Source organism: Rhinatrema bivittatum, chromosome 6, assembly GCF_901001135.1.
Source record: "Rhinatrema bivittatum chromosome 6, aRhiBiv1.1, whole genome shotgun sequence".
NCBI lineage: Eukaryota > Metazoa > Chordata > Amphibia > Gymnophiona > Rhinatrematidae > Rhinatrema > Rhinatrema bivittatum.
Window position 1 is genome coordinate 269,356,693 of NC_042620.1, and position 25,488 is coordinate 269,382,180.

At 42.9% G+C, this 25,488-nt stretch overlaps 1 protein-coding gene and 1 non-coding gene across 4 annotated transcripts in view; both read right to left on the minus strand.

The window, feature by feature from the left end:
• LOC115094276 (ETS-related transcription factor Elf-1-like) overlaps positions 1-25,488 on the minus strand; it is a 182,491-nt gene that overhangs the window by 30,751 nt on the left and 126,252 nt on the right. For all 3 annotated transcript variants that reach the window (XM_029607175.1, XM_029607177.1, XM_029607176.1), the window contains exons 5-6: positions 12,379-12,549; positions 7,199-7,282 (exon numbers count right to left, since the gene is read on the minus strand). In XM_029607175.1, the coding sequence (XP_029463035.1) occupies positions 7,199-7,282; positions 12,379-12,549 (255 nt within the window). The remainder of the gene's footprint in view (positions 1-7,198; positions 7,283-12,378; positions 12,550-25,488) is intronic.
• On the minus strand, positions 15,124-15,197 carry TRNAN-GUU. Its single transcript has one exon. It is a non-coding gene; the product is annotated as a tRNA-Asn (tRNA).

A 25,488-nucleotide genomic window follows, 5' to 3' on the forward strand; every position in this document is an offset into this window, starting at 1 on the left:
TTCAAAAAAAAAAAACAAAAAAAACCCACCCACCCCCTTGGCCCCTCTGCTGCAGCTTTCCAAGGCCTCCCCAGGCCTCTCCAATCCCCCACCCCACCACCTCCCCAGTCCCCCAAAAATGAGATACCCTGCGAGTCTGGCTTGGATCAATCCCTGAAATCCTTCCCAGTCTCTAGATACTATTACTACATAGGACAGTTCTAAAACCCACCCACCCTGTAACCACCCCCTTGGGAAGGGGGCTACACTTCTCAGCCCCTGTTGAGCACTGACCCACTTGGTGCAGCGCTGGGAGAAAATGTAGTCAGTGAGGGGCTCAGTATAAGCTGTAGGGCTCTAAAAGGAGGAAACAACAAAACAACCAGTCCACGCCTGCAAAGAATCAAAAGTCAGCAGGTGTAAAAATCAAGCCTACAGTTCCAGAATGCAAAAATCAAAGGAGACAGTTCTTTAAGTACCAAAAAAATCACAGGAAAAAGTGAATACAGTTCTTTATGTTTCTTAAGTCACATTCCAACATTAAAATTCCCAGTGTCTTCCAAAACAAAGCATTTATCTCCTCAACCCCAGCGGAAAACACTGCAGAATCCTCTTTTTTTCACTCTGAATGACTCACTAGAGATAGGCTTGAAAGTGGCAGGCCTCTCTTAAGAACATAAGATCCGCCATACTGGGTTAGACTAAAGGTCCACCAAGCCCAGCATCCTGTCTCCAATCCCAAAGAGCAGAGCCTATTTCTTTCTGCCGACTCCCAGCAGTAACTATGCTAGTTGCCTTGACCACATGCTCCAGCAACAAAGTCCTCAGCTTGATTGTGTGTTCAGTGAAAAAATACTTTCTCCAATTTGTTTTAAATCTGCTGCATGTTAGTTTCAAGGAGTCCTATTACTATTTGAAAGGATAAATAACTGTTCCCTTTCTAGCTGTTCCACCATACTCATAATTTTATAAGCCTCTATCATGTCCTATCCCGATTGTCTCTTCTGCAGGCTGAAGGGCCCTAACCTGAAGAGCCGTTCAATCCCCTTTTACCTTTTTTGTTAACCTTATCTGTATCGTGTCTAATTCTGCTATGTCTTTTCTGAGATGGAGTGACCAAAACTGCACACAATATTCAAGGTGTGGCTGCACCATACATACATCTACACAGAGGCATTATAATTATCTCCATTTCATTCTCTATTCCTTTCCAAATAATTCCTGGCATTTGGTTTGCTTTTTTGACTGCCTTTGCATACTGAACTAAGGATGTCAAAGTACTGTCCACAGTGACTCCAAGATCCTTTTCCTGAATGCTCCTATGCAGAACCCAGCATTGTGTATCTTAAAATTAGAGTTAATTTTCCCTATGTGCATCACTTTGCGTGTGTCCATATTAAATTTCATCTGCCATTTAGATGCCCAGTTCTTCAGTTTCACAAGGTTCTCTTGCAGTTCCTCACAATCTATCTATGCTTTAACTACCCTGAATATGTCATCTACATATTTGATCACTTCACTCATCATTCCCATTTCATCATTTTTTTTTTTTTGTTATTATTTTTATTGGAGTTTTCAATATCACAAACAAGACAACCAAAACAGATATTTATCCAAGGATTTACAAAGCAGAGTGGTATTCATAACACAGCAAAATCACAATTAAAGTTATAATTATAATTGTCATGTTTTAAAGAGTGGAGCTAAAAAAATAAATAAATAAATAAACCCCTTTCATTTCCCTCCTCCTCTTTTCTCCCTCCCTCCCACCCTCCCTTCTTGTATTAACTAATCGATGCGTGGTGTAAGGGCTTTTTGAGTGAACCTGGAAAAGGGCAGTATATTGACCCCCTAATAGGCTTCATATTACAAAGTGTAATAAACCATAGGGCTAAGAGGGCATTGAAGAAGGTATGGTGAAAAACAATAAGTTAAAGTTAGTCAAATCTGAAGCTGGAGTTCGGATGACATATGACATAGGGTAGTGTGTGACCTGGTATAGGTTAACATAAAGGGAGTCCAGGCCTTTAAGCTAAGATACGACACAGTAGAACACTCTAATTTCCTGGCTCCCTCCCAGCGGGTATAGGACTGGGTTTTAAGTATTCCAAAAAAGGATCCCATACTTTTTCACCATCTCCTGTTTTTGAGGATTGTTGATGCGCTAAGCCATACAGCTCATGAGTACATAGGCGAAGCATATGTTTAAACCATTCATCATAAGTTGGAGCATGGTCCTCCATCCAATGAGTCAAAATTGCCTTTTTCCCAACAACAGCTGCTTTGGCTATAAACAAGGTCAAAAGCTCATTAGTATTAACGGTGTCAGATGGTGCAACACCAAACAACCACGGGATAGAGTCTAAGATAATATTACATTGCCATATGAGCATGCAAAACTTTTGTATATCTTGCCAGAATAGCTGTATATGTTTACATTCCCAAAACACATGATAATATGAGCCCAGAGACTCACCACATTTCGTACAGGTAGGCGAAGCATTGATCTTGAGTGTGTACGCTAGCGCTGGGGAGATGAACCCCTGCCATAAAAATTTATACTGTGTTTCTCTGAGGTCCTCATTAATTGTAATAGACTGTATATATGAGAAGGCAAGCATAAAAACCTCATAAGGTATTGTGAAAACCGACCACTGTGCCCACTTTTTGAAATGCGCCTGTAAAGGTTGAGGCACAGAGCAGCAGATCTCTAACTCCCTATAAAAAAGGGAAATTTTTGGGCCTTTCAGGGAAGTGCAAGAAAATAGGTCTCTTAAAGCGTTAGTACTACTGAGTGTGTGCCAGTGATTGGAATAAGTCTGCATAAAATGCCTAATTTGCAAGAAGGCGTAAAAATCTTCATGAGGAAACGCAAATTGAGTTTGCAAATCTTGAAAACTATGTAAATGACCTGTTAGTGGATAGATTAGTTGATATAGATACCGAAGACCTTTAGCATACCATCTCAAAAAAGGGGAAGCTCCCAGTCCTGGTGGGAAAAGAGGGTTGTAAATCAATGTTAACATGGATGTCACCCCTAAAGGTTGTCACAGTCGGTGACAAAGTCGAGCCCATGTTTTCCTACATGTCACCACAAAAATATGATCATGTAATTGTAGGGGAAGTTGGTGTGCGTTCATATGCAATAGGCAATTTAGGGAGGGTACCTCATACCAGGTAGTGAGGAGCTGATTAGGTACAAAATAGGAGGTGTCAAATATCCAGTCCCTAATGAAACGTAAGTTACACGCTACATTATATTGGCTTAGATTTGGGCAACCCAACCCCCCCTTTGAGATAGGGGTTTGTAGAATTCGAAGCGAGATATGGGGTTTCTTACCCCCCACAGAAACTGTCTGAGAGCTTTATCCACACAACAAAGATCCTTAGATGACAGGCAGATAGGTAGCATTTGCAAAATATATAGCCATTTAGGCAGGATTATCATTTGAAATAGGTGAATTCGGCTTTTGAGAGACAGTGGTAAATTTTGCCAGTGTAACAGAGTCTCTTGAGTGTACTTTACTTTCGGGGTGATATTTAACTGATAAAGGGTGTCAAGAGACATTGGAATCTTAACCCCCAAGTATTTAAGGTCATTGGTGGCCCATCGAAGTGGAAATTCACCCTGCCAAGTAGATTGAACCCAGGATGTGATGGCCAGAGCCTCAGATTTGTCTCTATTAATCTTTAGCCCTGCAAAAGAGCCAAACCACTCCTGAAGAGACAACAAAGGTCCCAGGAATTTGCCAGGGTCTGTCAGAAACACTAAAACATCATCGGCAAAAGCCGCTGTCTTAAAGCTATAGTTCGCTCTCTGAAAACCCCGTATCTCCTCGTCCGCCATTATCTTACGTAGCAAAGGGTCAATAGTGAGAATATACAGAAGTGGCGATAGTGGGCAACCCTGACGGACCCCCCGTTGTATAGGTTACACTGGCAACCCCCAGAGCAAACATTATTTACTATGATGTTAGAAATAGGGTTACCATATAACAACTGTAAGTATTGCAAAAACGGACCATCAAACCCATATTTATTCAACACTGAAAACATATATGGCCAGGATACCTTGTCGAAAGCCTTCTCAGAGTCAAAACCTATGGCCATTGCTGGTATTCCCTGTTGTTGACAAAAGTTCATTGCCGAAATTAATTTGAGAATATGGCTAGTGACTGTGCGGCCTTTGACAAATCCCACCTGCTGATCTGAGATCAATTGGGGAAGGAACGGATTGAGTCTGTTGGCTAATACCTTAGCTAGTATTTTGAGACCACTGTTAAGAAGGGAGATTGGACGATACGGAGCGCACTGTTAACCTGAGATTGGACGCGCGTTTTCGACGTGCTAGCTTTACCCCTTATTCAGTAAGGGGTAATAGCACATCGAAAACGCGCGTCCAACCCTCCTGAACTTAATAGCGCCTGCAACATGCAAATGCATGTTGATGGCCCTATTAGGTATTCCCGCGCGATACAGTAAGTAAAATGTGCAGCCAAGCCGCACATTTTACTTTAAGAAGTTAGCGCCTACCCAAAGATAGGCGTTAATTTCTGCCAGCACTGGGGAAGTGCACAGAAAAGCAGTAAAAACTGCTTTTCTGCTTTTCTGTGCACCCTCCGACTTAAAAATGGCACGGGCCATCCAGTGCCCCTACCATGTGACAGGGGCCGGCCAATGGCACGGATACCCTGTCACAATGTAAGGGCAAAGGGCTATCGGCGCCATTTTTATTAGTGGCAGCCGACGGCCCGAGAGCGGGAGATCCCTTCTGGGACCCCCCCGGACCACCAGGTAATTTTAAAATGTTTTGGAGGGGGTCGGGAGGGTGGGGGAAGCTAAGGGAGCTGTTTTAAAGGTCAGGTGGGTTTTTTGTTTATCGGCTCGGTCGCAGCCGATAAAATAAAAACCCGATCGGGCCGCACGAAGAAAAATTCACGATGTGAATTGGAACCGGAATCGGAACCGATTCCGGTTCCGATTCACATCTCTATTAGCTATTACACCCTCCACTCCCCAATGCAGGGAGTTGCACTAGCTTAATTTGTGTTTTCTTAGCACTGGAAATTTTACTGGTCTGAGGAGAAGTAAAGTTTCCAACACCAGTATCAATCAGTCTATAGCAGAAACAAGAGCTCCAGAACAGAGGCCTGTACTCAGTATTTCATTGTAAAAACTACCCCTATTGTGATCATCCTCCCCCCAGTCCTTAGAAATCCCCCAGCATAACACTTTTATTTTGTGGAGAGGAAGTAGGTGCTCCTTCTCCTCCTGTGGAAGGACTTTGGGAGGCCCGGGGGGGGGGCGGGGGGTGTTCCCACTTTTGTAAGCAGAGAAAGGGAGGATTGTCCTGCTGTATATACTGGTTTAAGTTATCCTGCTAACTTTACCCGGATAACTTGCTGCTTGCCAGTCTACTGAACTTGGCCCACAAATGTTCCCAGTAGCAGGACCCAAACTATGGAACGAACTACCTGAATCGATAAGACTGTTAATGGAAAGAGAGAAATTCAAACAAGAACTGAAAACCTGGCTCTTCAGAAAAGCCTATGAACTCATGTAAAGAAATCTCAAACAAGCCACTTAATGAACATTATGATTCCAGAAATGTTACTTCTTCTCAGCACAGCAAATAATAATTGACTAAAATCTATTCAAAACTGAAACAGTAAATATCAATATTAGATTGTTAACTTTGAATGTTTTGATGATTCAGTAGTATTAAAATAGATACAATCACTTTAAATAAGAACCTGTTAATAAAATAGTAATCGAATGCAATTTATGCGAACAGCTGTGATCTTCTGTTGGAACGACGGTATATAAAAAGCATAAATCAATAAATGTAACATGCAGTTAGTGTTGTATCATATCGAAATATCTTTTAAAAAAATTAAAATTAATTCCCCATTTTGTTTTGGCATTTATTTCATTCCAATGTAGTTTTTTTTTTGTTTTGTTTTTTTTTATCTTCTTCCACTTATCCAGTGCTACCACTTAGGGCAGGTGCTACCATTAGGCAAACTAGGTGGTTGTCTAGAGCACCAAAATTTGGGGGGGGGGGGGGCAATAAAATCCCACCAGCACGAGGCCAAAGTGTGCTATTCAAGATCCAACACTGCCAAAGAAGGGAGCACCGTGCCGGAGCCACTGCCACTGGGAGGACAGAGCGCTGTGCTGGAGCCGCCACCAACAGGTAAACTGGGGAGGGGGGTGAATGACCGAAGGTTTGCCTAGGGTGCCAAATACTCTTGCACTGGCCCTGCTACCACTAGGAATGTAAGTGCAGTTTGCATGCATCACACTGATGCATGTAAAGTATGAATGAAGTACAAACAGCTGTAAAGTGCACGCGAGGAAGCAGACCTTTGGAAACAGGTTGTGACCTTAGTAACAGACGCGTATCTTTGCTGTCACAATAAACTTTAAAATTTAAGAAGTAAATATAATAGGGCAAAAGGGTAAACGCCAGAACAAGACCACAAAAAGAGGCAAGCTGGTATTTTGAGTAATCCAGCTAATACTGTTGCTTACAAAGTGGAGGTTTCATATATCTTGTATTGATAGAATGATACAGGAGAATACTTCAATTAACATGGCCTAGAGAAAGACCACATAATTACACAGAAGTCAGTATTGGAACAATTTGCCTGGCTAGCTTCAAGGCTTAGCTGGATAAATTGTGGGTTTTTAAATTTTACACTGCTGTGAAGGCCTCCAATTTATCCAGATGAGTTGGAAGCATTCTGGGGGTGTTCCAAGGTAGATTAAAGTTAGGCGTGTGTGTGTGTGTGTGTGTGCTAAGTCTGGTCGTGCCAGAGAGCAGTCCTAAAATTAGCTGGATAAATTTATCCGGCTAATTTGACTTTATCTGATGATATTCGGTACAGCTCCTAATTGGCCTTACACCAAATATCTGTGACAATTTATCCAGTTAACTTTAATTGGATAAATTATCTACTTGCCGTGCAGCTAAATATGGACCTGATAGTAAATGATGACAGATAAACATCAAAATGGGTCCATCCGGTTGGCCAGTTGAGATGTGTGTACTTTAGGTAGATGCCCATATAAATTCTCATATCATATGCAAGACACCACCAGCCCCTCTGCCCAATGTCTTTTATCTGACCTCTGAGTGCAGCATTTGCTGTCAGAAAGGTAGAATCTCAGTTCCCGATGAAAACACTGTACGTACAAAGTTTTATGGAGCACTCACCTTTGCCATCCTTTGTTTTCTTTTTGATAGGCATGACAGGGGATGTAATAGGAGATGAAGGTTGAGGGGGCTTCAATTTTCGAACTGCAAAATAGAAAGAAAATAGAAAGAACTTGCCATGAGGAATTTGAGAAGCAATCACAGTGGCTCAAACAGAAGTTTAAATCCAGGGGTTACCCAAAAAAAGTGATAAATAAAGCTTATAAGAGGGCAAAATATTCAGATAGGGATCAGCTACTGGAATACCAAAATAGAAAAGAACAATACAGATTGACATGTATTTTGCCACAATGTACGTCTACAGCTTCGGATCCAGCATCTATAAGTAGGCATTGGCATATACTCTCATTTCATGAGGTGTTTAAAGATAAACCTCTCATAGCCATGACAAGAGATCCTAATATTTGAGATCGGGTGGCCCATGCTGATATATTAAGAGATGCCATACATAAGAAAACCATTCAAGGAAATCACACCAAATGTAACATGTGTTATCTAACCATTGAGGGTGCTCAATGGGAGGATCCAGTAACTGGATATAAAATCACAAGAAGAGGAGACACAAATTGCTTGTCCAAAAATGTGGTTTACATTATATAGTGCTCATGTCTGAAGAATTATGTGGGTCGAATGGCACACACAGTTAGAACCAGGCTGATCGAACACAGATCGCGATTAAACACTAAGACAACAGAAGCCCCAATAGTTGAGCACTGCTTAGAAAAACATTGCTTTGAGGATCTTTGCTGGACTGTGATCGACAGCGTTGAAGATAATGAACAGGGAGGAGATGTAGAAAAACCTTTGAACCTCCATGAACAGAATTGGATATTCAAATTAAATACTAAAGACCCGTGTGGACTGAATGAAGACATTGAGTGGGCTTCATTATTATGACATTTATCCTGCATTCTCATCAAAGTGTGCTGAAAGAGAAACCATTGGATGTAGATGAATTTATGCTGGATACGTAGCTCTCCTTTGGTTGAAGTTGGATCATAGGGTTGATTTAAAAAGACGAGGAGTGAGCGAGAATAATAAGTATACATAAAACACCGTCCAAGTGGTGAAGAGTGACCCGACAGTGAGGAGAAGGATTACAGACTCCCTTGATGAAGATAATGTTTACTTATCGAAACATGGCCATGTTGGGAGGCATGAACAAGAAAAGCTAAGTAGATCGGGAATGCATTAATTAAATTTAACAAATGGTGAAAAAGACGCGGAAGGTGTCGTTAGGCTTAAATGTACTTGTTTCGGACAGCCATTCAGTTGATTAATCTGTCAATGATATTCAATAAACGATGAAAATGATGCGGAAGGAGTTGGAGGTTTAAATGCATTTGTAACGGACAGTCATCCATTTGATCAAAAAGATGCGGAAGACCCTGGAGGTTTAAATGCATTTGAATTGGACAGCCGTCCAGTCATATGAAACGTTGTTGCCATATCTACAATGTTCAAAGAAATACAATAAGTGACAAGTCATGAAGTTGACAGAAATGAAATGTGGTCGCTACATTTATAACACTGAGGGTTGCGGAGTGTGAATATATTCTTCAATTTGAGTGTCCAAAATTTGAAATGACATGTTATGAACTTGGGTTGAAAGGAAAAGCAACTGCCATATTTATAACGAAGGGCTATTGAGCGGGAATTTGTTATCAAATAAGAACAATATAAGAGTGATACAATTTTGAAGTTGAGGATACATCTATAACAAGCAATGAGATATGAACTTGATTAAAGCAATAGCAGCGTTTTTGACGAATCATTGACGGAGTTTGAACATTTAAGTTAAATTAGACGGGTTAAGTTACACAATATTCACAAAGAGATTTTTTATGAAAAGGTTTGTGTTCACATGAAAAAAGTGACGATCAAAAAAAATAATAAAAATAAATTACAGGTAGGAGGGAGGTTGGTTCATGATTACCATTAAAATTATACTGCATACAAGGCCATGGTGGCATGCTGCAGATGATGTATGAAACCTTCCTCTCCCTACTTTAAATATTTTTTGTGAAATGGTGGGGGGAAAAAATACTTTTTGAAGTGGTGGGGAATATAGAGTTATTGTAGGCCCTTATGGATGACATCAGGCACCACTGAGGCAGGTGAGTCAGAGCGTTGGCAGCTCAGAGGTGGAGCAGATTTTCCTCTGCTCATGCACGCTGCCAATGGCACCTTTTTTTTTTTTTTTTGCTATGATGCTGGAGAACAATGAGTTGGCAGTACCACAGCAGATGCAGGCACAGAGGATGTGATCTGCACCTCTACTGCATACTTAGGAGCTCTGAGCTTGCTGCTGCTGTCCACTGTAACAGATGAAGCAACAGCCGCACTGACAAACCTGCTGCAGCCTCCAGGGCACCAGGAGCTGAATGCCTTACCCCTATCTCGGCCTGAAGGCAGGTGGTGGGAAATTTACAGCCTGAGGTTTATCCAACTTAGTCCTGAACTTAGCCAGACAAATGATATGAATATTAACCCCTAAGTATTGGGATGTAAGAATATGATTTCTGGTGGGCTTTGAGTCTAGATTTATATGCACAAGAGGACGAAAGGCTGCTCATGTTTTTGGATGGCTTTATTGCCCTAAGGAGTGCAGGCTTTTATTATTAACTGTTTGTTAACTATTTTTACTTTTGTAATTTGTAATTTATTTTATTTTATGATGCTTATTTTGTTTAATGTGTTTTATCTTTTTTTTTAATTAATTTGTAGAAGTGGATCTTAGATGTAAGTGGATTGTGCTGAAGGAATTCTACACCAAAAGTGCTAGGAGGAATGTTATTGCCTTCATAATTTGCATATAACCTTTACATTTCATTCTCTAAAGGATAGTCCCAAACTACTCTTGAAGTAGTTCATGGAACAGTAGCAACAACAGCATCAGGCCTAACAGCAAATGTTGCACCAGATGATGTTATAGCAACAGTTATATCGTATACTTATTTTCAGGCTAATACAGTACAGTGCGCTCCGGTGGAGCCGATACAGTACAGTGCACTGTATAGGGGTAATAGCACGTTGAAAACACACGGCCAACCCCCCAAAAGTAATAGCGCCCACAACATGCAAATGCATGTTGATGGCCCTATTAGTTATTCCCGCGCGATCCAGAAAGCAAAATGTGCAGCGATGCCGCACATTTTACTTTCAAAAATGAATGCCTGCCCAAAGGCTGGTGTTAATTTCTGCAGGCGCCGGGGAAGTGTACAGAAAAGCAGAAAAAACTGCTTTTCTGTACACCCTCTGACTTAATATCATAGCGATATTAAGTCGGAGGCCCCAAATTTAAAAAAAAATTAAAAAAAAAATTTTTTTTTAAATTGGCCCGCAGCCTGTGGGTCAGAAGATGGACGCTCAATTATGCCGGCGTCCGTTTTCTGAACCCGTGGCTGTCAGCGGGTTTGAGAACAGACGCCGGCAAAATTGAGCGTCAGCTGTCAAACCTGCTGACAGCCGACGCTCCTGTCAAAAAAGAGGCACTAGGGATGCGCTAGTGTCCCTAGCGCCTCTTTTTCGGCGGGCCTTCATTTGCATACTAAATCGCACGCACAGGAGCGTGGCCTATGCGCGCCTCGGGAGAGCGGGCGCTCGCCTCGGAGCGCCCGCTCTCCCGCGGGTTTTATTGTATCGGCCTGTTTGTATTTAATTTTGTGCACATTATTATTATTGTATCTGACTATGGGCCTCATTTTCCAAAGCTATCGCAGGCTTGCGCTGTTAGCGAAAGTAGCGCAGGCCTGCGCTACTGAAATCGGGGCGGAGTCGGCCCCGGAAGAGGAGGAGTCGGGGGCGTCACCGGGGTCGACTCCGCGAGGACAGCGCGCCAAGCAGAAAGGTAAGGCCCTTTTCGCTCTCTATTTCGCGCCCAATAACTACACCTTCTATGGTGTAGTTATTGGGCGCGATGCCGGCAGCGATCGGACCGCCCCCCCAGCTTCGGCCCCCGCCCCCCTGTTAGTGCGATTTTCTAAAGTATCGCAGGCCTGCGATACTTTAGAAAATGAGGCCCTATGTGTTTGTAATTTTGTTGGGGTAAATATTCAGCTGTAGCCACACCACTGAATGTACCTGGATATGTTATAGTTAGTCAGATATGTGTTATCCAGCTAACTTTCCCGTTATCCGCTAAATGGCTTCCGAATATGTACCCCTTAGTGTTTTAGTGATGATGTTTAATCTCTCTTAAAAAGTAAGATACACATATTTAAATAAATGTGCTAGTACAATGCTAAGCACCATATTATTTCAGCTCATTTGACACTGCAGCAACCTGATTGACTGACTGTAGAGTTATCCATGTTTTAGGATAGGCTGAGCTATTTATGTTTTACCTCACTGCACGCGTGGACTTGTTGTTCTGCTTTTCATAGGGAACTCAAAACTATGCAGCTGGATAAAACCAGAACTGACTCAGCCTGTCCTAAAAAAAAAAGTGAAGTGCATTGGTAACCCAAATCGACTGAACCGCTGATAATTAATTCTGTAAAAATGGTCTGTCTCCTTGACGCAACTGCTTGGAATGTACTTCTCAAAGGCTACCTTTTTTATATGTATTTCTAGGTAAACTGTCAATCAGCTCCTTCTGGGCAAGGCATTTACTGCCAATTAATATGCTCTTTTGTTTCCTTGGCTTCACCTTTGACTGTTTAGGCGTCATTTATACAGGCTCCTATAAAGTTTAACTCACCTGTTTTACAACAGCAGTATTAAACCCAGAAACCAAATATCTATAGTTAGTGACTCAGGGGCAGTGTTTCCTATAGAGGCAGTATTTCCTTTTGTAATTGGCTGCTTGGTTATTTATTCAGGATTGCTGGCATTTAAATTAATGTTATTATTTTCTTTTGTGCATGTTCTGTTGGCTTTTCTTTTTACCCGATCTCTGAGGCTGATCTAGACCAGTCCATCTCTTATACTAATGCTTCTCAGGCCTTAGTGATCCTTGTAAACCAACAATGCTCTGGACAACATGAGTCATAGTAACTTTGTGCCATTCTTGTTATTATTATTATTATTGGCTTCAGAAAATATGTTTATGAAGGTAACAAGATCAAGGTTTTTCTTCTTGCACCATAATTACCCTACAGCTATTATTTGTTTCAAAACAGTGAGCTATAGAAGCAGGTGATTTTTTTTTTTTTTTTTTGCATGTGGTTTGTATTTACCTTTCCTCTTCTGCGGCTTTGTTGCATTTTTCTTTGACAATTCATCGGACTCATCCTCATCCAGAGACACTTCGATTCCATTCACTGTGGTCTGAGATTCCGTTGGTTTCAGAGAGACATAAGTTGAGAGGGTGGACATCTTTCCTCCCATAAAGGGCTCATAATCATGAACTATAAAAGAGGAAGTTAAGATAACTGATAAACAAATCCAAGATGTGGACAGGTCACTGCAAATATCATAAATGACTACATTGCCCTTGGGTGTTATAGATTTATTTAGCATTTATAGGTGCTCTTGGTGTTCATGGCCCTGCACAGGCTGCAGTAGGAGCCAACATATTTCCCTTCTCCATCTGCTCCCAATCACCCTTTTGGGGTTGGTCTTCCTTCTATTAATAAAGATCAACATTCCCGAGTACTTAGCAACAGTCATGGCAGAAGTGGTTCCCCAGAGAGGACAGAACACCCAAAACGTCTGTTTTGTCTCTGGACTGTCTTTTAGAATGTGAACCCAGGAAAGCAAAGTTACATCAGAAAGGAAGGACACAATTGCAGCCTTTTCCTCTGTTGTGTGCCCATATCATCTACAGTGCCCAGTGCTGCAGAGGCACTACCAGCTTTGGAAAGGGCCGTGCTGGGCCCCACTAGCCTGAAACGCCAGTGTCGTTGAGTCCATCATGGCAATCCTCTAGTCTGCCAGCCACCTTCCAGCTCCCACCTCCCCAAGTGCAACAGTTCTACCTCCAACCTCCCAGCCCTGCACGTCGCGTCTATCAGCTGCCTGCTAAAATCAGCCCCTAACCTAAAGGACAGCATTGTGAATAAAGTGGGAATTGCTCTACTTTTCAAGGACCTGGTTTCCTAAGCTATTTTTAATTAGAGACACAGAATGGGAGACTAGAGCCCTGGAAGATCAGGCTAATAATATTTTTCTGGAGGATGTTGAAATAAATCAGCAAATGAATGAACTGCTGTCTTCAGATGTCAAATAAACTTTGCTTTCTGAAGTGCTTGGTTTTATTTTGGGGTTTTTTTGTTTCCTTTTTTTTAAGGACTACACAGAAAACATGTAATTTGTTTACAGAATATATAAATGATCTCAGGATAGCTAAGGATGAATCTCCTCAGCATGCCTCAGAGCTAACTCTAGTCAAAGCAAGTGGAGCAGAGTTTTCATGCTCGGGCGCATAGATCCCTCCAGATTTCTCAATGAAAATTCTTCCTGCAATGTCATGGCAAGAACGCTTTACACACTTCAGCAAGGTTTTTCTGAATCTGGCGCATTCTGCTCCTCCTCTTTTTACCATTTGGGCATTATTCCTTACTGGGGAGGTAGTCAAAAACCAGAGGGATGATTTCATTCCAAGTTACTAATTAAGTAACAATTATCTTTACCCACTACTTGTGGTGTTCAGTATTTGTCTTACTCCTTTTCTAGATTAATTTTGGCACTTTCTCTTTTAAAAAAATGGAATGCAGGATTTTTTTTTTTTTTATGCACCCGGTCCTTGATTTTTAACATAAGTGAACCAAACAGCTTCAGCAGAGTGCCATAAGGCTCTTGAATAAAGAGCTTCTTACTCTTAACAGCAGGCATGGGGGTAACTTGCATGGAGCAGCAGTTACAATCAAAAGCACTGGGCAGACTGGATGGACCTTTGGCCTTTATCTGCCGTCATTTACAATGTTACAATCATTGAAGGTACAGCTCTGCTAAAGCCATTCCTGTCTCTGATTGATTCCAGCGTTCCATCCAGGCAATCCATTTCTCTCTTGATTATGCCCTAAGGTTTCTGGTTTTTTTTTGGGGGGGGGGGTTGTGGTGTTTTGCCCACTCCTGCATAGCATGATGGTTTACGCTGTTGTAGAGAACCCTTGGTTTTCCTAAGAGGAGCGTACTTACTGGGGACTGGGAAGGTTCCGCACCTAAATAGATGTCGGAGGTTTGGGTTTGCTCCCCCGTGTGGGAACATTCAAATGGTGTGTGCTAGCTCTTTTATCATCCTAAAGCACCTGCCATCCTCATGGATTTTAGATTAGATTCAGTTCAAGTAGATCTGTCTCCTGTCTCCTAATTTTTTTTTTCTAATTTATGGGAAAGGAGTAAAGAAGTTCCTAATTAGGGGTCGGACTCCCTTTAACTCGTCTACCTGCCTTGGAAGGTTGCTTTGAACTCTTTTAAGCCAATTTTTGTGATTTCCCTGTGAGAGACCTTTTGTTGCAGTGGATTGGGGTTGTCCTTGCTTTTGAGATTGGATGTGGGGGTAAGAAAGTGCTATGTCTCCTCACAAGCACAAGACCATAAGAACATGCCATACTGGGTCAGACCAAGGGTCCATCAGGCCCAGCATCCTGCTTCCAACAGTGGCCAATCCAGACCATAAGAACCTGGCAAGTACTCAAATTGCACCTGGCAAGTACCCAAATTGCAAGTTATGCAAATTAAGGCATCTTTTTTTTTTTTTTTTTTTTAAAGTGCGGTACAAATACTCAGACAACAGGCAAACACTGAAGGGATTACACTATCCCTTAACCTACATCATGTTGTTGTTTTGCTATTCCAATCCTGTGTAAGAAACTATATTTAGGTCTTGTTGCTCTTGCAGCTTCCTACAAAACTGGTGGTAACTTTAAGGAGGAGGAAGAAATTGGCCAGTATGGGGGTTGAACCCATGATTTTGGCCTTAGTAGCAGCATACTCTAACCAGCTGAGCTAACTGACCACTTAAAAGCAAGCCCACAGCCCATCCCTGGGTGGGTTTGAACCACCAACCTTTCAATTAACAGCAGAACACGCTAACCAATTGCACCACAGAGACAGGTGCAATGTGGGTACTTGACAGGATAGACAGTGACAGTGACCCTGCTGCAGAGGAAGAATTTTTTTCCATTAACTGTTTTGAGCTATTTCTCATACTGGATGCAGATGTTTTATTCCACCCTTCATTCTTCTTAAGTTTTCCCCTATGCGTTCAACTAATATACCAAACCTTTGGAAAAGGAACGTCTTTCATCCAGAAAGATACAAAGGAGTTACAGATTCCATCTAAAGCAGGGGATCCCAGAAAAGGTAACAAGAACTCTGTTTCTATTGTGGGAAGGTTACTTAAAGGTGTCAGAAGTACCCACCTGGCACTGCCTAAGAATTCAGAAAAATACAAGGGAGAGTGAAGTATCTTTCAGGTACTGCATAAGGAGTTTAAAGTATTCAAAGAGGATTTCTAGAAAAATATTAAATCTGGGATTAAGTTCTGATTAAATATTGGGACTGTGTAGCTATTCTAACTACCTTCAATGGGAAGAGCCAAAAGGAAATAAACTGGGAGGTCAAATCTGTACCACTGAGGAAAGTAAGGAATTGGATGCAAGGAGTAATTCTGTGTAAATATAGATCTTTCATTAAAAGTACAGACTTTACCAAGAAGTGTAGTTACAAGTTGATTCTATCTGTTGTCTTATTATTTATTGCTGCTAATCAAATGAGAGACATGTAAATATTATACAATCATCTAACCAAACTATCGGTAATGAAGTTGGAAGCCGCCATTCCTCTGTTGTGTGTTTATTGGATGATGTTGAGGCTGTGAACTAAAGACAGAAACAGGGCTTAATTAATTGCAAAAAGCAGGGTGTAAGAGCCACTGTTCATCCCCATATATTGGAACCATGGGACTCAGATAAAAGCTCATCCAATAGGGAAAGGAGTTGTATAGAGACTGAGAGGAGTTGTCCATAAAGAATCCATCTCTAAATTTTCTTTCTATGTACCCCTGGGTGTCAAGCCAAGGATCCATTCTGCCCAAGGGTTACATTGTTATTATTTTGCATTGTTTTAATTTCATCTTGCATTGTTTTGTGTGTTTATTATATATGTTTTATTGTACTCCACTCCAAACTTTCTCGAAAAGCAGGTAACAAAGACCTTTTAAATAAATAAACACCTTCCTGTGTTAGTGCATCATCAAGAACAAGATGTCAGGCCTTTGTAGATGATGTCAGGGTTCACTGGGACAAGCAGGTCAGACTATCAGCAGCTTGGAGGGGGAGTGGATTTTCCTCTGCTCAAGCGTGCTGGCACTAGCACCTTTTTTCTTTTCCCTATGATGCTGGAGGCAATCGCTAGGCAGTAGCGCAGCAGGGCAGGCACAGAGAATTTGATCCATGCCTCTGCCTCCTGCTTAGCAGCCTCAAGTTTGCCACTGCCATCTGTCATAACTTTCGAAGCAGCAGCCGCACTGCCAACCTGCTGCAGCCTCTAGGTCCTCAGGTGCTGAATGCCTGTCTGCTCTCTCTACCTGAAGATAAGCCACACCATGACTGTGGTGGATGATGCTGCTTAAAAGCAGCCATGTATATGTAAGGGCAGTTTTCCGGTGGGGGGGGAGGGGGCAGTTTTCCTGAGCAGAAGTCTCAATCTCTCTCTCACTTGGTCTTTCTCTCCCCTATCCCAGCATGTCAATCCTCAGGTTTGAACAGGCTAGAGAGAATGTTTTGTTGGCTTGTATGAATTTAAGAACTAACCTGCTTGAGGGAAAATTAAAGGACTAGCCCTAGGTTTTGGTGCTGCTCTTTTTTCATCCCTGGTCAGATTACATTTCTGGCCAGGTAACAGAATGCCACATATTTTGCTGCTCTGGATGCTATCCCCCCTCCCAGTATTATTCATAGTTTTCCTGCTTATTCTTTTGTGGGAAATTTAATCAAATTTTCTGCCAGATTTGGAAAATGTGCATTTCTGAAATTTTTGGAGGGATTGTCTCTCTTGTAGCTATGGCTTGTTTGATTGCTTATTTTAGATGTTCTCCTAGGACAGCAGGATGGTAGTCCTCACATGTGGGTGACATCATCCGATGGAGCCCGGCACGGAAAACTTTTGTTTCTAGAAACTTTAACTGGCAGACTGAGCATGCCCAGCCTGCTACTATCCAAGTGTCCATGCAAGGTCCGCCTTCAGTCTCTTCCTTTCCGTGGTGCAGCTGCCTTGCGGTTCATGGAGCTCTCAATTTCCTTGTTTTTTCTCGAAATCTTTCAAATTTTTCCCGATTTCCTCATCGGGTCCCCTTTCGCAGTCGGTGCCTTCTTGGTGTGGTAGGTTGTTTTTCTTGCCTTTTTCCAACTTTGCGGCCGATTCCCAACTTTTCACCTCAAGGTGACCACCGGTCATCGGCTGCATATCAGGTGTTTTTTCATGGTATCAACCAGTTTTCTTCAGTACCCCTAGTGCCCGCAGACCATATCCATCACAAAACCACATGAGGTTTGCATCCTCTGCCTGAGGCCTCACACAACTGTCCGTGGGTGCCATCTGTGTGATCAGATGACCCCAAAAGGGCATTGGTTGCGCCTCTATACGATGGAGAAACTTTTCAGTGCCCTGAAGTCTGCACCTTCTACTCCTGTGTCAGCTCCATCGATGTCGAGAGGTCACGGAGAGTCCTTTGACACACTTCCCTTGGCTGTTCCTCTAGCTAGTACCTCCAAGGATCATGGTGACAGTGATACATCTTCGATGTTTTCGCCACTCTCCCAGACATCGGGATCTTCCGCTTCCTCAGCGCTGAGGAAAAACCGGGCCGAGCACCAAGGGAGATCCTGCAAGCATCTCCACCAGACATCGTCAACGCATGGCTCCGGTTCCGGAGTGGAACCAGTAGATGCTGAGCCGCCACCGATGTGACATCTGCCATTGGAGGCCCCATCCTCCAATGCCCCTGGTAGTCCTAGGCTTTCCCCACCAACACCGGTGCCAGGCACCGTGCCACCCCGGAAACCTGAGGAACAGTTGGTGATGGCTCGTCCCCCTCCCTCGGTCCTGGGCACTCTGGACTTTCAGGAGGAGTTGGACTGCAGGGTGCAATTCACTGTGCTCAAAGTGCTCCAGAGCGTTGAGTTGCAGGTGCCACCAGCCCCCATACCGGTGCCAGAGCCTCTGCCATCGATGCTAGCACCCCTGCTACAGCTTCTGAATGTCCTCCTAGGTGCCCTTCCAATGCAGCTGGTGCCAGAGGACCCTCTGTTCCCCAGCGGCCACCGATGCCCTCCACTAGAGCGATCCCGGTTCTCAGGTCCTATGAGGAGAAAGATGTAGCTGGTACTGTGTTCCCTGGGCTACGGTTCCATGAGCCCCTGCCGGGACCTTCCAGCCTCCCATGGCCTCCGGTCCCCTGGATGCCAGGGGAACTGTCAAATCTCAAGGTGCCTTCAAGGCCTCCAAAGCCATCGGAGCCCAGGACCAATGCCCCTCACAGACCTCGCCCACGGCACACTGGTCCCAGTGAGGAGGAAAGGCCTTACAACCCTTGGGGTGATGACTCCATGGAGTCATCTTTTGTTTATTCGGATGACCCCCTCTTGGAGCCCTCCCCTCCCGAGGAATGGCACCAGTCGCCCCCTGAGAACTTGGCCTTTGCAGGATTTATCAGGGCCATGGCTGAGGCCAACCCCTTTCAACTGCTCACCGAGTAGGATGCATGACATAAGATGCTGAAGGTTCTCCAGTTCAACACTCCGAAGGAGATTGGGCAGTTCCTATCCACGACATTTTCAAGGTCCTCCTCCTCCACATGTGGGAGCACCACATTTCTATCTCCCCTCGTCAACAGAAAGGCTGATGCAACCCATATGGTGCAGCAGGCTGTTGGGTTTGAGAAGCGGCACCTCCCCCACCAGTCGGTGGTTGTGGTGTCCTCCCTGAAAAAGGCCCGGCACTCCCGCACCCATGCCTCCGTCCGTCCAGGATGAGAGCACAGGGAGCTGGATGCCTTGGGCAGGAAAGTCTTCCAAGGTCACATGCTGGTGGCCCGCATCACCAGCTACCAGCTGTATATTATCCAGTACAACCACAATCTCTAGAAATGGGTCCAGGACTTCGCAGAGGGTCTACATCAACAACATGAGGCCCTCTCAGCCATTGTCCTACTGGGTCTCGAAGCTGGGAAGCATGAGGAGCGTTCCACTTATGATGTTTTCGAGATGGCGGCCCGCGTGGCTGTGCTTGGTATTGGTACCAGGAGAATGGCATGGCTCATAAAATCTGACCTCCGGCCAAAGGTCCAAGACAGGCTAGCTGATCTCCCCTGTGGAGAACAGGTGCAAACCTCTTTGGGAATAAAGTCTGAGATGGAGTAGCACAATTGAAGGACCATCATGACACCCTTCAACAGCTTTCCGCTAGCGCTTCTGATGCCCCATCCTCAGCCAGGGATTCCTCTAGGCCAGGATCCCGGAAGCCCTTTTACAGGCAAAAGAAGTATTATCCTCCAGCCTCCAAGTCTCGCATGCCTCACACCAGCTCCAAGGGACGCTCTCACCAGCAACGAGCACCTAGATCCCAGCTGGCGCCCCAGCAAGCTCCAGCCACGGGTTTTTGACTGGCGGTGAGGAAGCAGAAGTCAGTTGACCATACTCCTGACATTGGATCCCCTGGTCAGAGGCAGGCTCTTGAGCTTCGCCCATCACTAGAAAGAGATCATGTCAGACTACTGGGTCCTTTCTATCATTCGCCAGGGGTACCATCTAAATGCCAGCCAGCTCCCAGATGCCTCTCTTCCATGTCCATCATGGGGTTCATCTGCCCAACTGGTTATATTTCAGTCAGAACTCTCCACCCTCCTTGTAGTGGGCGCAGTAAAACCGGTCCCTCACCATCAGCAGGGCCAGGGTTTCTATTCGAGGTATTTTCCCATCCCAAAGAGGAATGGCAGCTTGAGCCCCATCTGCATAACTTGGTCTGAAAAAGAGCCTTGGCTTTCTACCTAGCCCACATGGCCCACCACAGGCAGCCCATCCAGCTCTTCGTATCCTTTGATTCCAACAGGCTGGGAATGGCGGTGGGTAAACAAAACTTGTCAAATTGGCTGGCGGATTGCATTGCTTTTTTCTATGCGCAGGCAGGCCTTCCACTCGCCGGCAGAGTAAAGGCTCACTCTGTGCGGGCTATGGTGATGTCGGTGGCTCATTTGCATGCAGTCCCCGTCGTCGAAATTTGCCAAGCCACAGCCTGCAGTTCCCTTCATACGTTTGTGGCTCATTACTGTTTAGACAAAGACAGGCGTCAGGACAGTGCCTTCGGTCAATCCTTCCTGCACAACCTGTTCCAGACTTGAACCCAACTCTTCCTGTCCGTGCTTCTGTGGGAACCAGACAGTCTTCAGAAGACCACCAGCGTCGCAATTGTTGTTGTGCCCGTTGGCACCTCGTTTGATCGCTGTTTGTCTCTTCTGCTCAAACGGACAGTCTGGAGCTTGGTACTCACCCACATGTGAGGTTTACCATCCTGCTTGTCCTAGGAGAAAGCACAGTTGCTTATTTGTAACAGGTGTTCTCCTAGGACAGCAGGATGTTAGTCCTCAAGAATCCTGCCTGCCTCCCCATGGTGTTGGGTTCTCCTCCAGGTTGTTTTATTTTTTCGCTCGTAATTTTCTATATTTTGAGACTGAAGGGGGTCCTCACGTGGTTGCCAGATAGCAGCAGGCCGGGCATGCTTAGTGTGCTGGTCAAAACTTCTAGACACTTTGACAAATGTTTTCTGCGATGGGCTCCATCTGATAATGTCACCCACATGTGAGAATTAACATCCTGCTGTCCTAGAAGAATACCTGTTACAGGTAAGCAACTGTGCTTTTCTGATGTTCTAGTTACTGTTTTAGCTGTATGCCACCAAGATCATCATCCTGTATTATCAGAATACAAATGATCTGAAATAAAATACATTTTTTGCATTTTGCACAATACAGCAGGAAATGCATTTTAGTTTCTATTTCTCTAGTGTTTCATTGCATACAAAGTCTGGCTTCTTGGGGTTTCCAGTTCAGTTTCTATCAGCAGATTTCTATTTCTAGCCTGTGATCCCTTATTCTGTATTTGGTGAGGGTCTGTGTTTTACATGATATTCTGCCAGCATCTAAGTTTCTGTGTAGGGATCTGTACTAGTCCAGCTTTTCTGTCTTCCAATTTGCACCTCTCAAGAGTAGGTGTATTGGTGTTCTAAGGCATACTGCACTATTTGCATTGCTGCCTGGTGGGTGCTGGATTTATAATCCAGTTTCATATGCATATTTCAGTATTGAAATTAAAGTGTATTACAAATTTTCCTCAGACTTCATGTACATTGTTGTGTATTCTCCAGGGTTTGAAGAAAATTATGGAAATATGTGTGTGTGTGTTGTGTGGATGTCTGCGTGTTGAGGGATGTCAAAGAGGATTATGCAGAGGGGAGAATGAAAGAAAGAATTACACAGGATGTGGGTGCCATGAGTGAGAGAAGATCACATGGGGCTAGGGGTTGGAAATAAAGGCTTTGCAAAGGAGAGTAAAAAAAAAAAAAGATTGAGCAGGGTATGGGATTGGGGGAAGGGAAAGCCCTGTCATAATCAGTGGATGCCTTGACTTTCCTTAGGTTTCATACTGCAGCTGACCCTGTCATCACGATTGCTACTACTGTCCAAGTTTCTCATTGCTACTACTGTCCAAGCTTTCTGAGCTGTCCCAGATGATCCAATGAAGATGACATAGTTGACCCTTGATACAAGCTTTTCTATATTTTAGGCAGTAGGCATCTACAAATGGCACTAAAAATACTGTCAGCAGTGCTAAATATTCTTTCTGTGTGGATAGTTGGTAACAGTTTAAATAGTGTATAGCCACTGTGCATAAAACATAAGAACATGCCATAAATGGGTCAGACCAAAGGTCCATCAAGCCCAGTATCCTGTTCCCAACAGTGGCCAAGCCAGGTCACAAGTACCTGGCAGGATCCCAAAGGGTAGACAGATTCCAAGCTGCATCTCAAGAATAAGCAGTGGATTTTTGCAACTCTACCTTAATAATTGTTAATGGACTTTTCCTCCAGGAACCTGTCCAAACCTTTTTAAATGCAGCTACACTAATAGCTTTCACCACATCCTCTGGCAACAAACTCCAGATCTTAATTATGCATTCAATAAAAAATATATTTTCTTATTAGTTTTAAATGTATCACCTAGTAACTTCATTGTGTATCCCCTATCCTCGTACTTTTCAAAAGAGTAAACAACTGATTAACATTTACTCATTCCATTCCACCCATTATTTTATAGACCTCTATCATATCTCCTCCTCAGCCATCTCTTCACCAAGCTGAAGAGTCCTATCCTCTTTAGCTTTTCCTCATAGGGTAATCGTTCCATTCCCTTTATCATTTTGGTTGCCCTTCGCTGTACCTTTTCTAATTCTGCTATAGCTTTTTTGAGATGTGGTGACCAGAACTGCACACAGTACTCAAGAAGAGGTTGCACCATGAAGCAATACAGAGGCATTATGATATTCTCTGTTTTATTCTTCATTTCCTTCCTGATAATTCCTAACATTCTATTTGTTTTCTTGGCTGCTGCTGCACCATGAGAAGATTATATCAATGATATTATCAACAATGATGCCTAGATCCTTTTCCTGAATGGTGACTCCTAATGTGGAACCTTGCATTGTGTAGCTATAATTTAAGTTATTCTTCCTACATGCATCACTTTACACTTGTCCACATTAAATTTTATTTGCTATTTGCATGCCCAGTCTCCCAGTTTTGCAAGATCCTCTTGTGATTTAACAATTTTGAATAATTTTGTATTATCAGCAAATTTGATCATCTCACTCACTGTTCCAATTTCCAGGTTTTTATGAGTATATTAAAAAGCAGTGGTCCTAGAACACATCCCTGGGACACTCCACTATTCACCTTTCTCCATTGGGAAAATTTATCATTTAGCCCTATTCTCTGTTTTCTGTCTTTAATCCAGTTGGCAATCCACAATAAGATACCGTCTCCTATGCCATGATTTTTTAATTTCCTAAGAAGTCTCTCATGAGGGACTTTGTCAAATGTTTTCTGGAAATCCAGATACACTATATCAATTGGCTCACCTTTAGCAGATTGGTGAGGAAAGCCTTCCCATGGCTAAATCCATGTTGGCTTTGTTCAATTAAACTATACTTATCTATATGTTCAGCAATTGTGTTCTTTATGATAGTTTCTACCATTTTGCCTGGCATAGACATCAGACTCACTAATTTGAGTTTCCTGGATCATCTCTTGATCCCTTTTTAAAAATTGGTGTTACATTGGCAACCCTCGAATTTTCAGGTACTATAGACAATTTTAAGGATACTTTACAAATTTCAAAAAGCAGGTCGCAATTTCAGTTTTCAGTTCTTTCAGCACTCTGAGATGAATACCATCTGGTCCAGGTGATTTGATACTCTTTAGTTTGTCAGTTTGCCCTAGTACATCTTCTAGGTTCACTGAGATTTGTTTCAGTTCCTCTGAATCATCACCTTTGAATACCATTTCTGGCATGGTACCTCTCTTACATCTTCTTCAGTGAAGACTAAAGCAAAGAACTCATTTAGTTTTTCTGCTATGGCTTTGTCATCCCTAAATGCCCCTTTTATTCCTTGATCATCTAATGGCCCAACTTTCCTCACAGGTATTTTACTTAGAATGTACTTGTAGAAGTCTTTATTATGAGTTTTTGCTTCCTTGGTAAGCTTCTTTTCAAATTCCCTCTTTGCCTTCCTTATCAGTGCTTTGCATCTAACTTGTCAGTGCTTATGCTTTTTCCTTCATTCGGATTTCTTTTCCTCTGCTAGAAGACAGTGGGGTTGCCATGGATGTTGATTTTCCTATTGCGTTTTAGGTAGTTCTTAACCATGATAAAATCACAGTCTTCTTTTATGGCCTAATCTGTTGGTTCCAAGGTTGAATGATCAAGCCTAGCTTCTTCTCTTCAGGTCTGCAGGGATAGGAATGCTATGGAGACAGCTGTTGAATCTCAACCATTACACAATGGTGACATCTAATGGTCAGTTTCTAAATGCACACATCACATACCAGATTCCAGAGGGAGTTGTAGCCTGTGGCCCTTAGCTTAAGGCTGGCATTGTAGTAACTAGGATAGACAGCATTGGGGAGAGGATTAAAAGTGGAAAAAAGTTTGATTAGTTTGCAAATGAAGGCTCATGTTTTAGTGTCAGATGATGGTTCTACTTCAGCTTGAAATCCAAAGAAGCAGGAGGAAAACTGCCAGGCCATATAAATAAATTTAAATAAAAACAATCCACATCCATAGCAGAAAAAACACTATCTTCATACCCTGAGTTAAAATGCAGTGCTTATTTTGCTGTGCCACTAGAATGAATCATCTATCATATGGTTAGAAGAGCTTTGTTGCAACAGGTACGGAAACAGTAGCAAAGTCAGTACTAGTAGACTATATCTGCCCCTCATCCGAACCACTCCCCTCCCCCATTTCTACAGATACACTTTCAACAAGCAACATCTTGTATATATGAAGGATGCCTGAGGTAAGAAAAAAAGAAGCTAATCTGAAACCTGAATTCCAACATTGTTGACAGAATATAATAGCCTGAGCATAACATTTGAACAAGGCAATTATGCCTGTAAGCTTGACACTGGAACTATTTTTTCTGGCTTTCCAAGCCATGATTATTATTATTTTTATCACTTAATTTTTATTTTTTAACAAAGTAACATCATGTGCACATCAATACATGCATCTTAATAGCCTTACATCTTTTTTTTGACCCTGAACAGGCTTTATCAGAAGGATAACTTGGTTAAGGCTGGATGTTGATGCCAGAGTAGATGGGTCACATGGTTTTTTAAAAATCTTTCATATTCTATATTTCTGTGTACAGTAAGGTTAACCTTGTCAATATTCACTCAAGTCACCTCATGAAAAGGCTGCTGGCATAGGCAGGACATCAAGTTTCCACAGGGCTGAAGTGAGAAAAGCTTGGTGTTTGGCGTTGATGGGTCTGCAGGAAATTTTGCATAGTGCTTAGATGGCACACAGACTCAGAAGAAGGGTTTGATTTAATTTTGCTTATTTGGGCCTTACTACTATTCCCTAGTATAGAAGATGTTATCTTTTCACTTGTCTTGTACATGGTGTGATACTGTTTCGCTGCTGCAGTTGTGTTCTTTGCTTGCTTGCAGTGCACTCAAGTTATTTACATCCACCACTGTACAGTATGTTATTGTTGGCTGTATAGATTACATTATGGCATAACAACATAGCAAATGATGGCTGAAAAATACCAAAATGACCCTTCCAT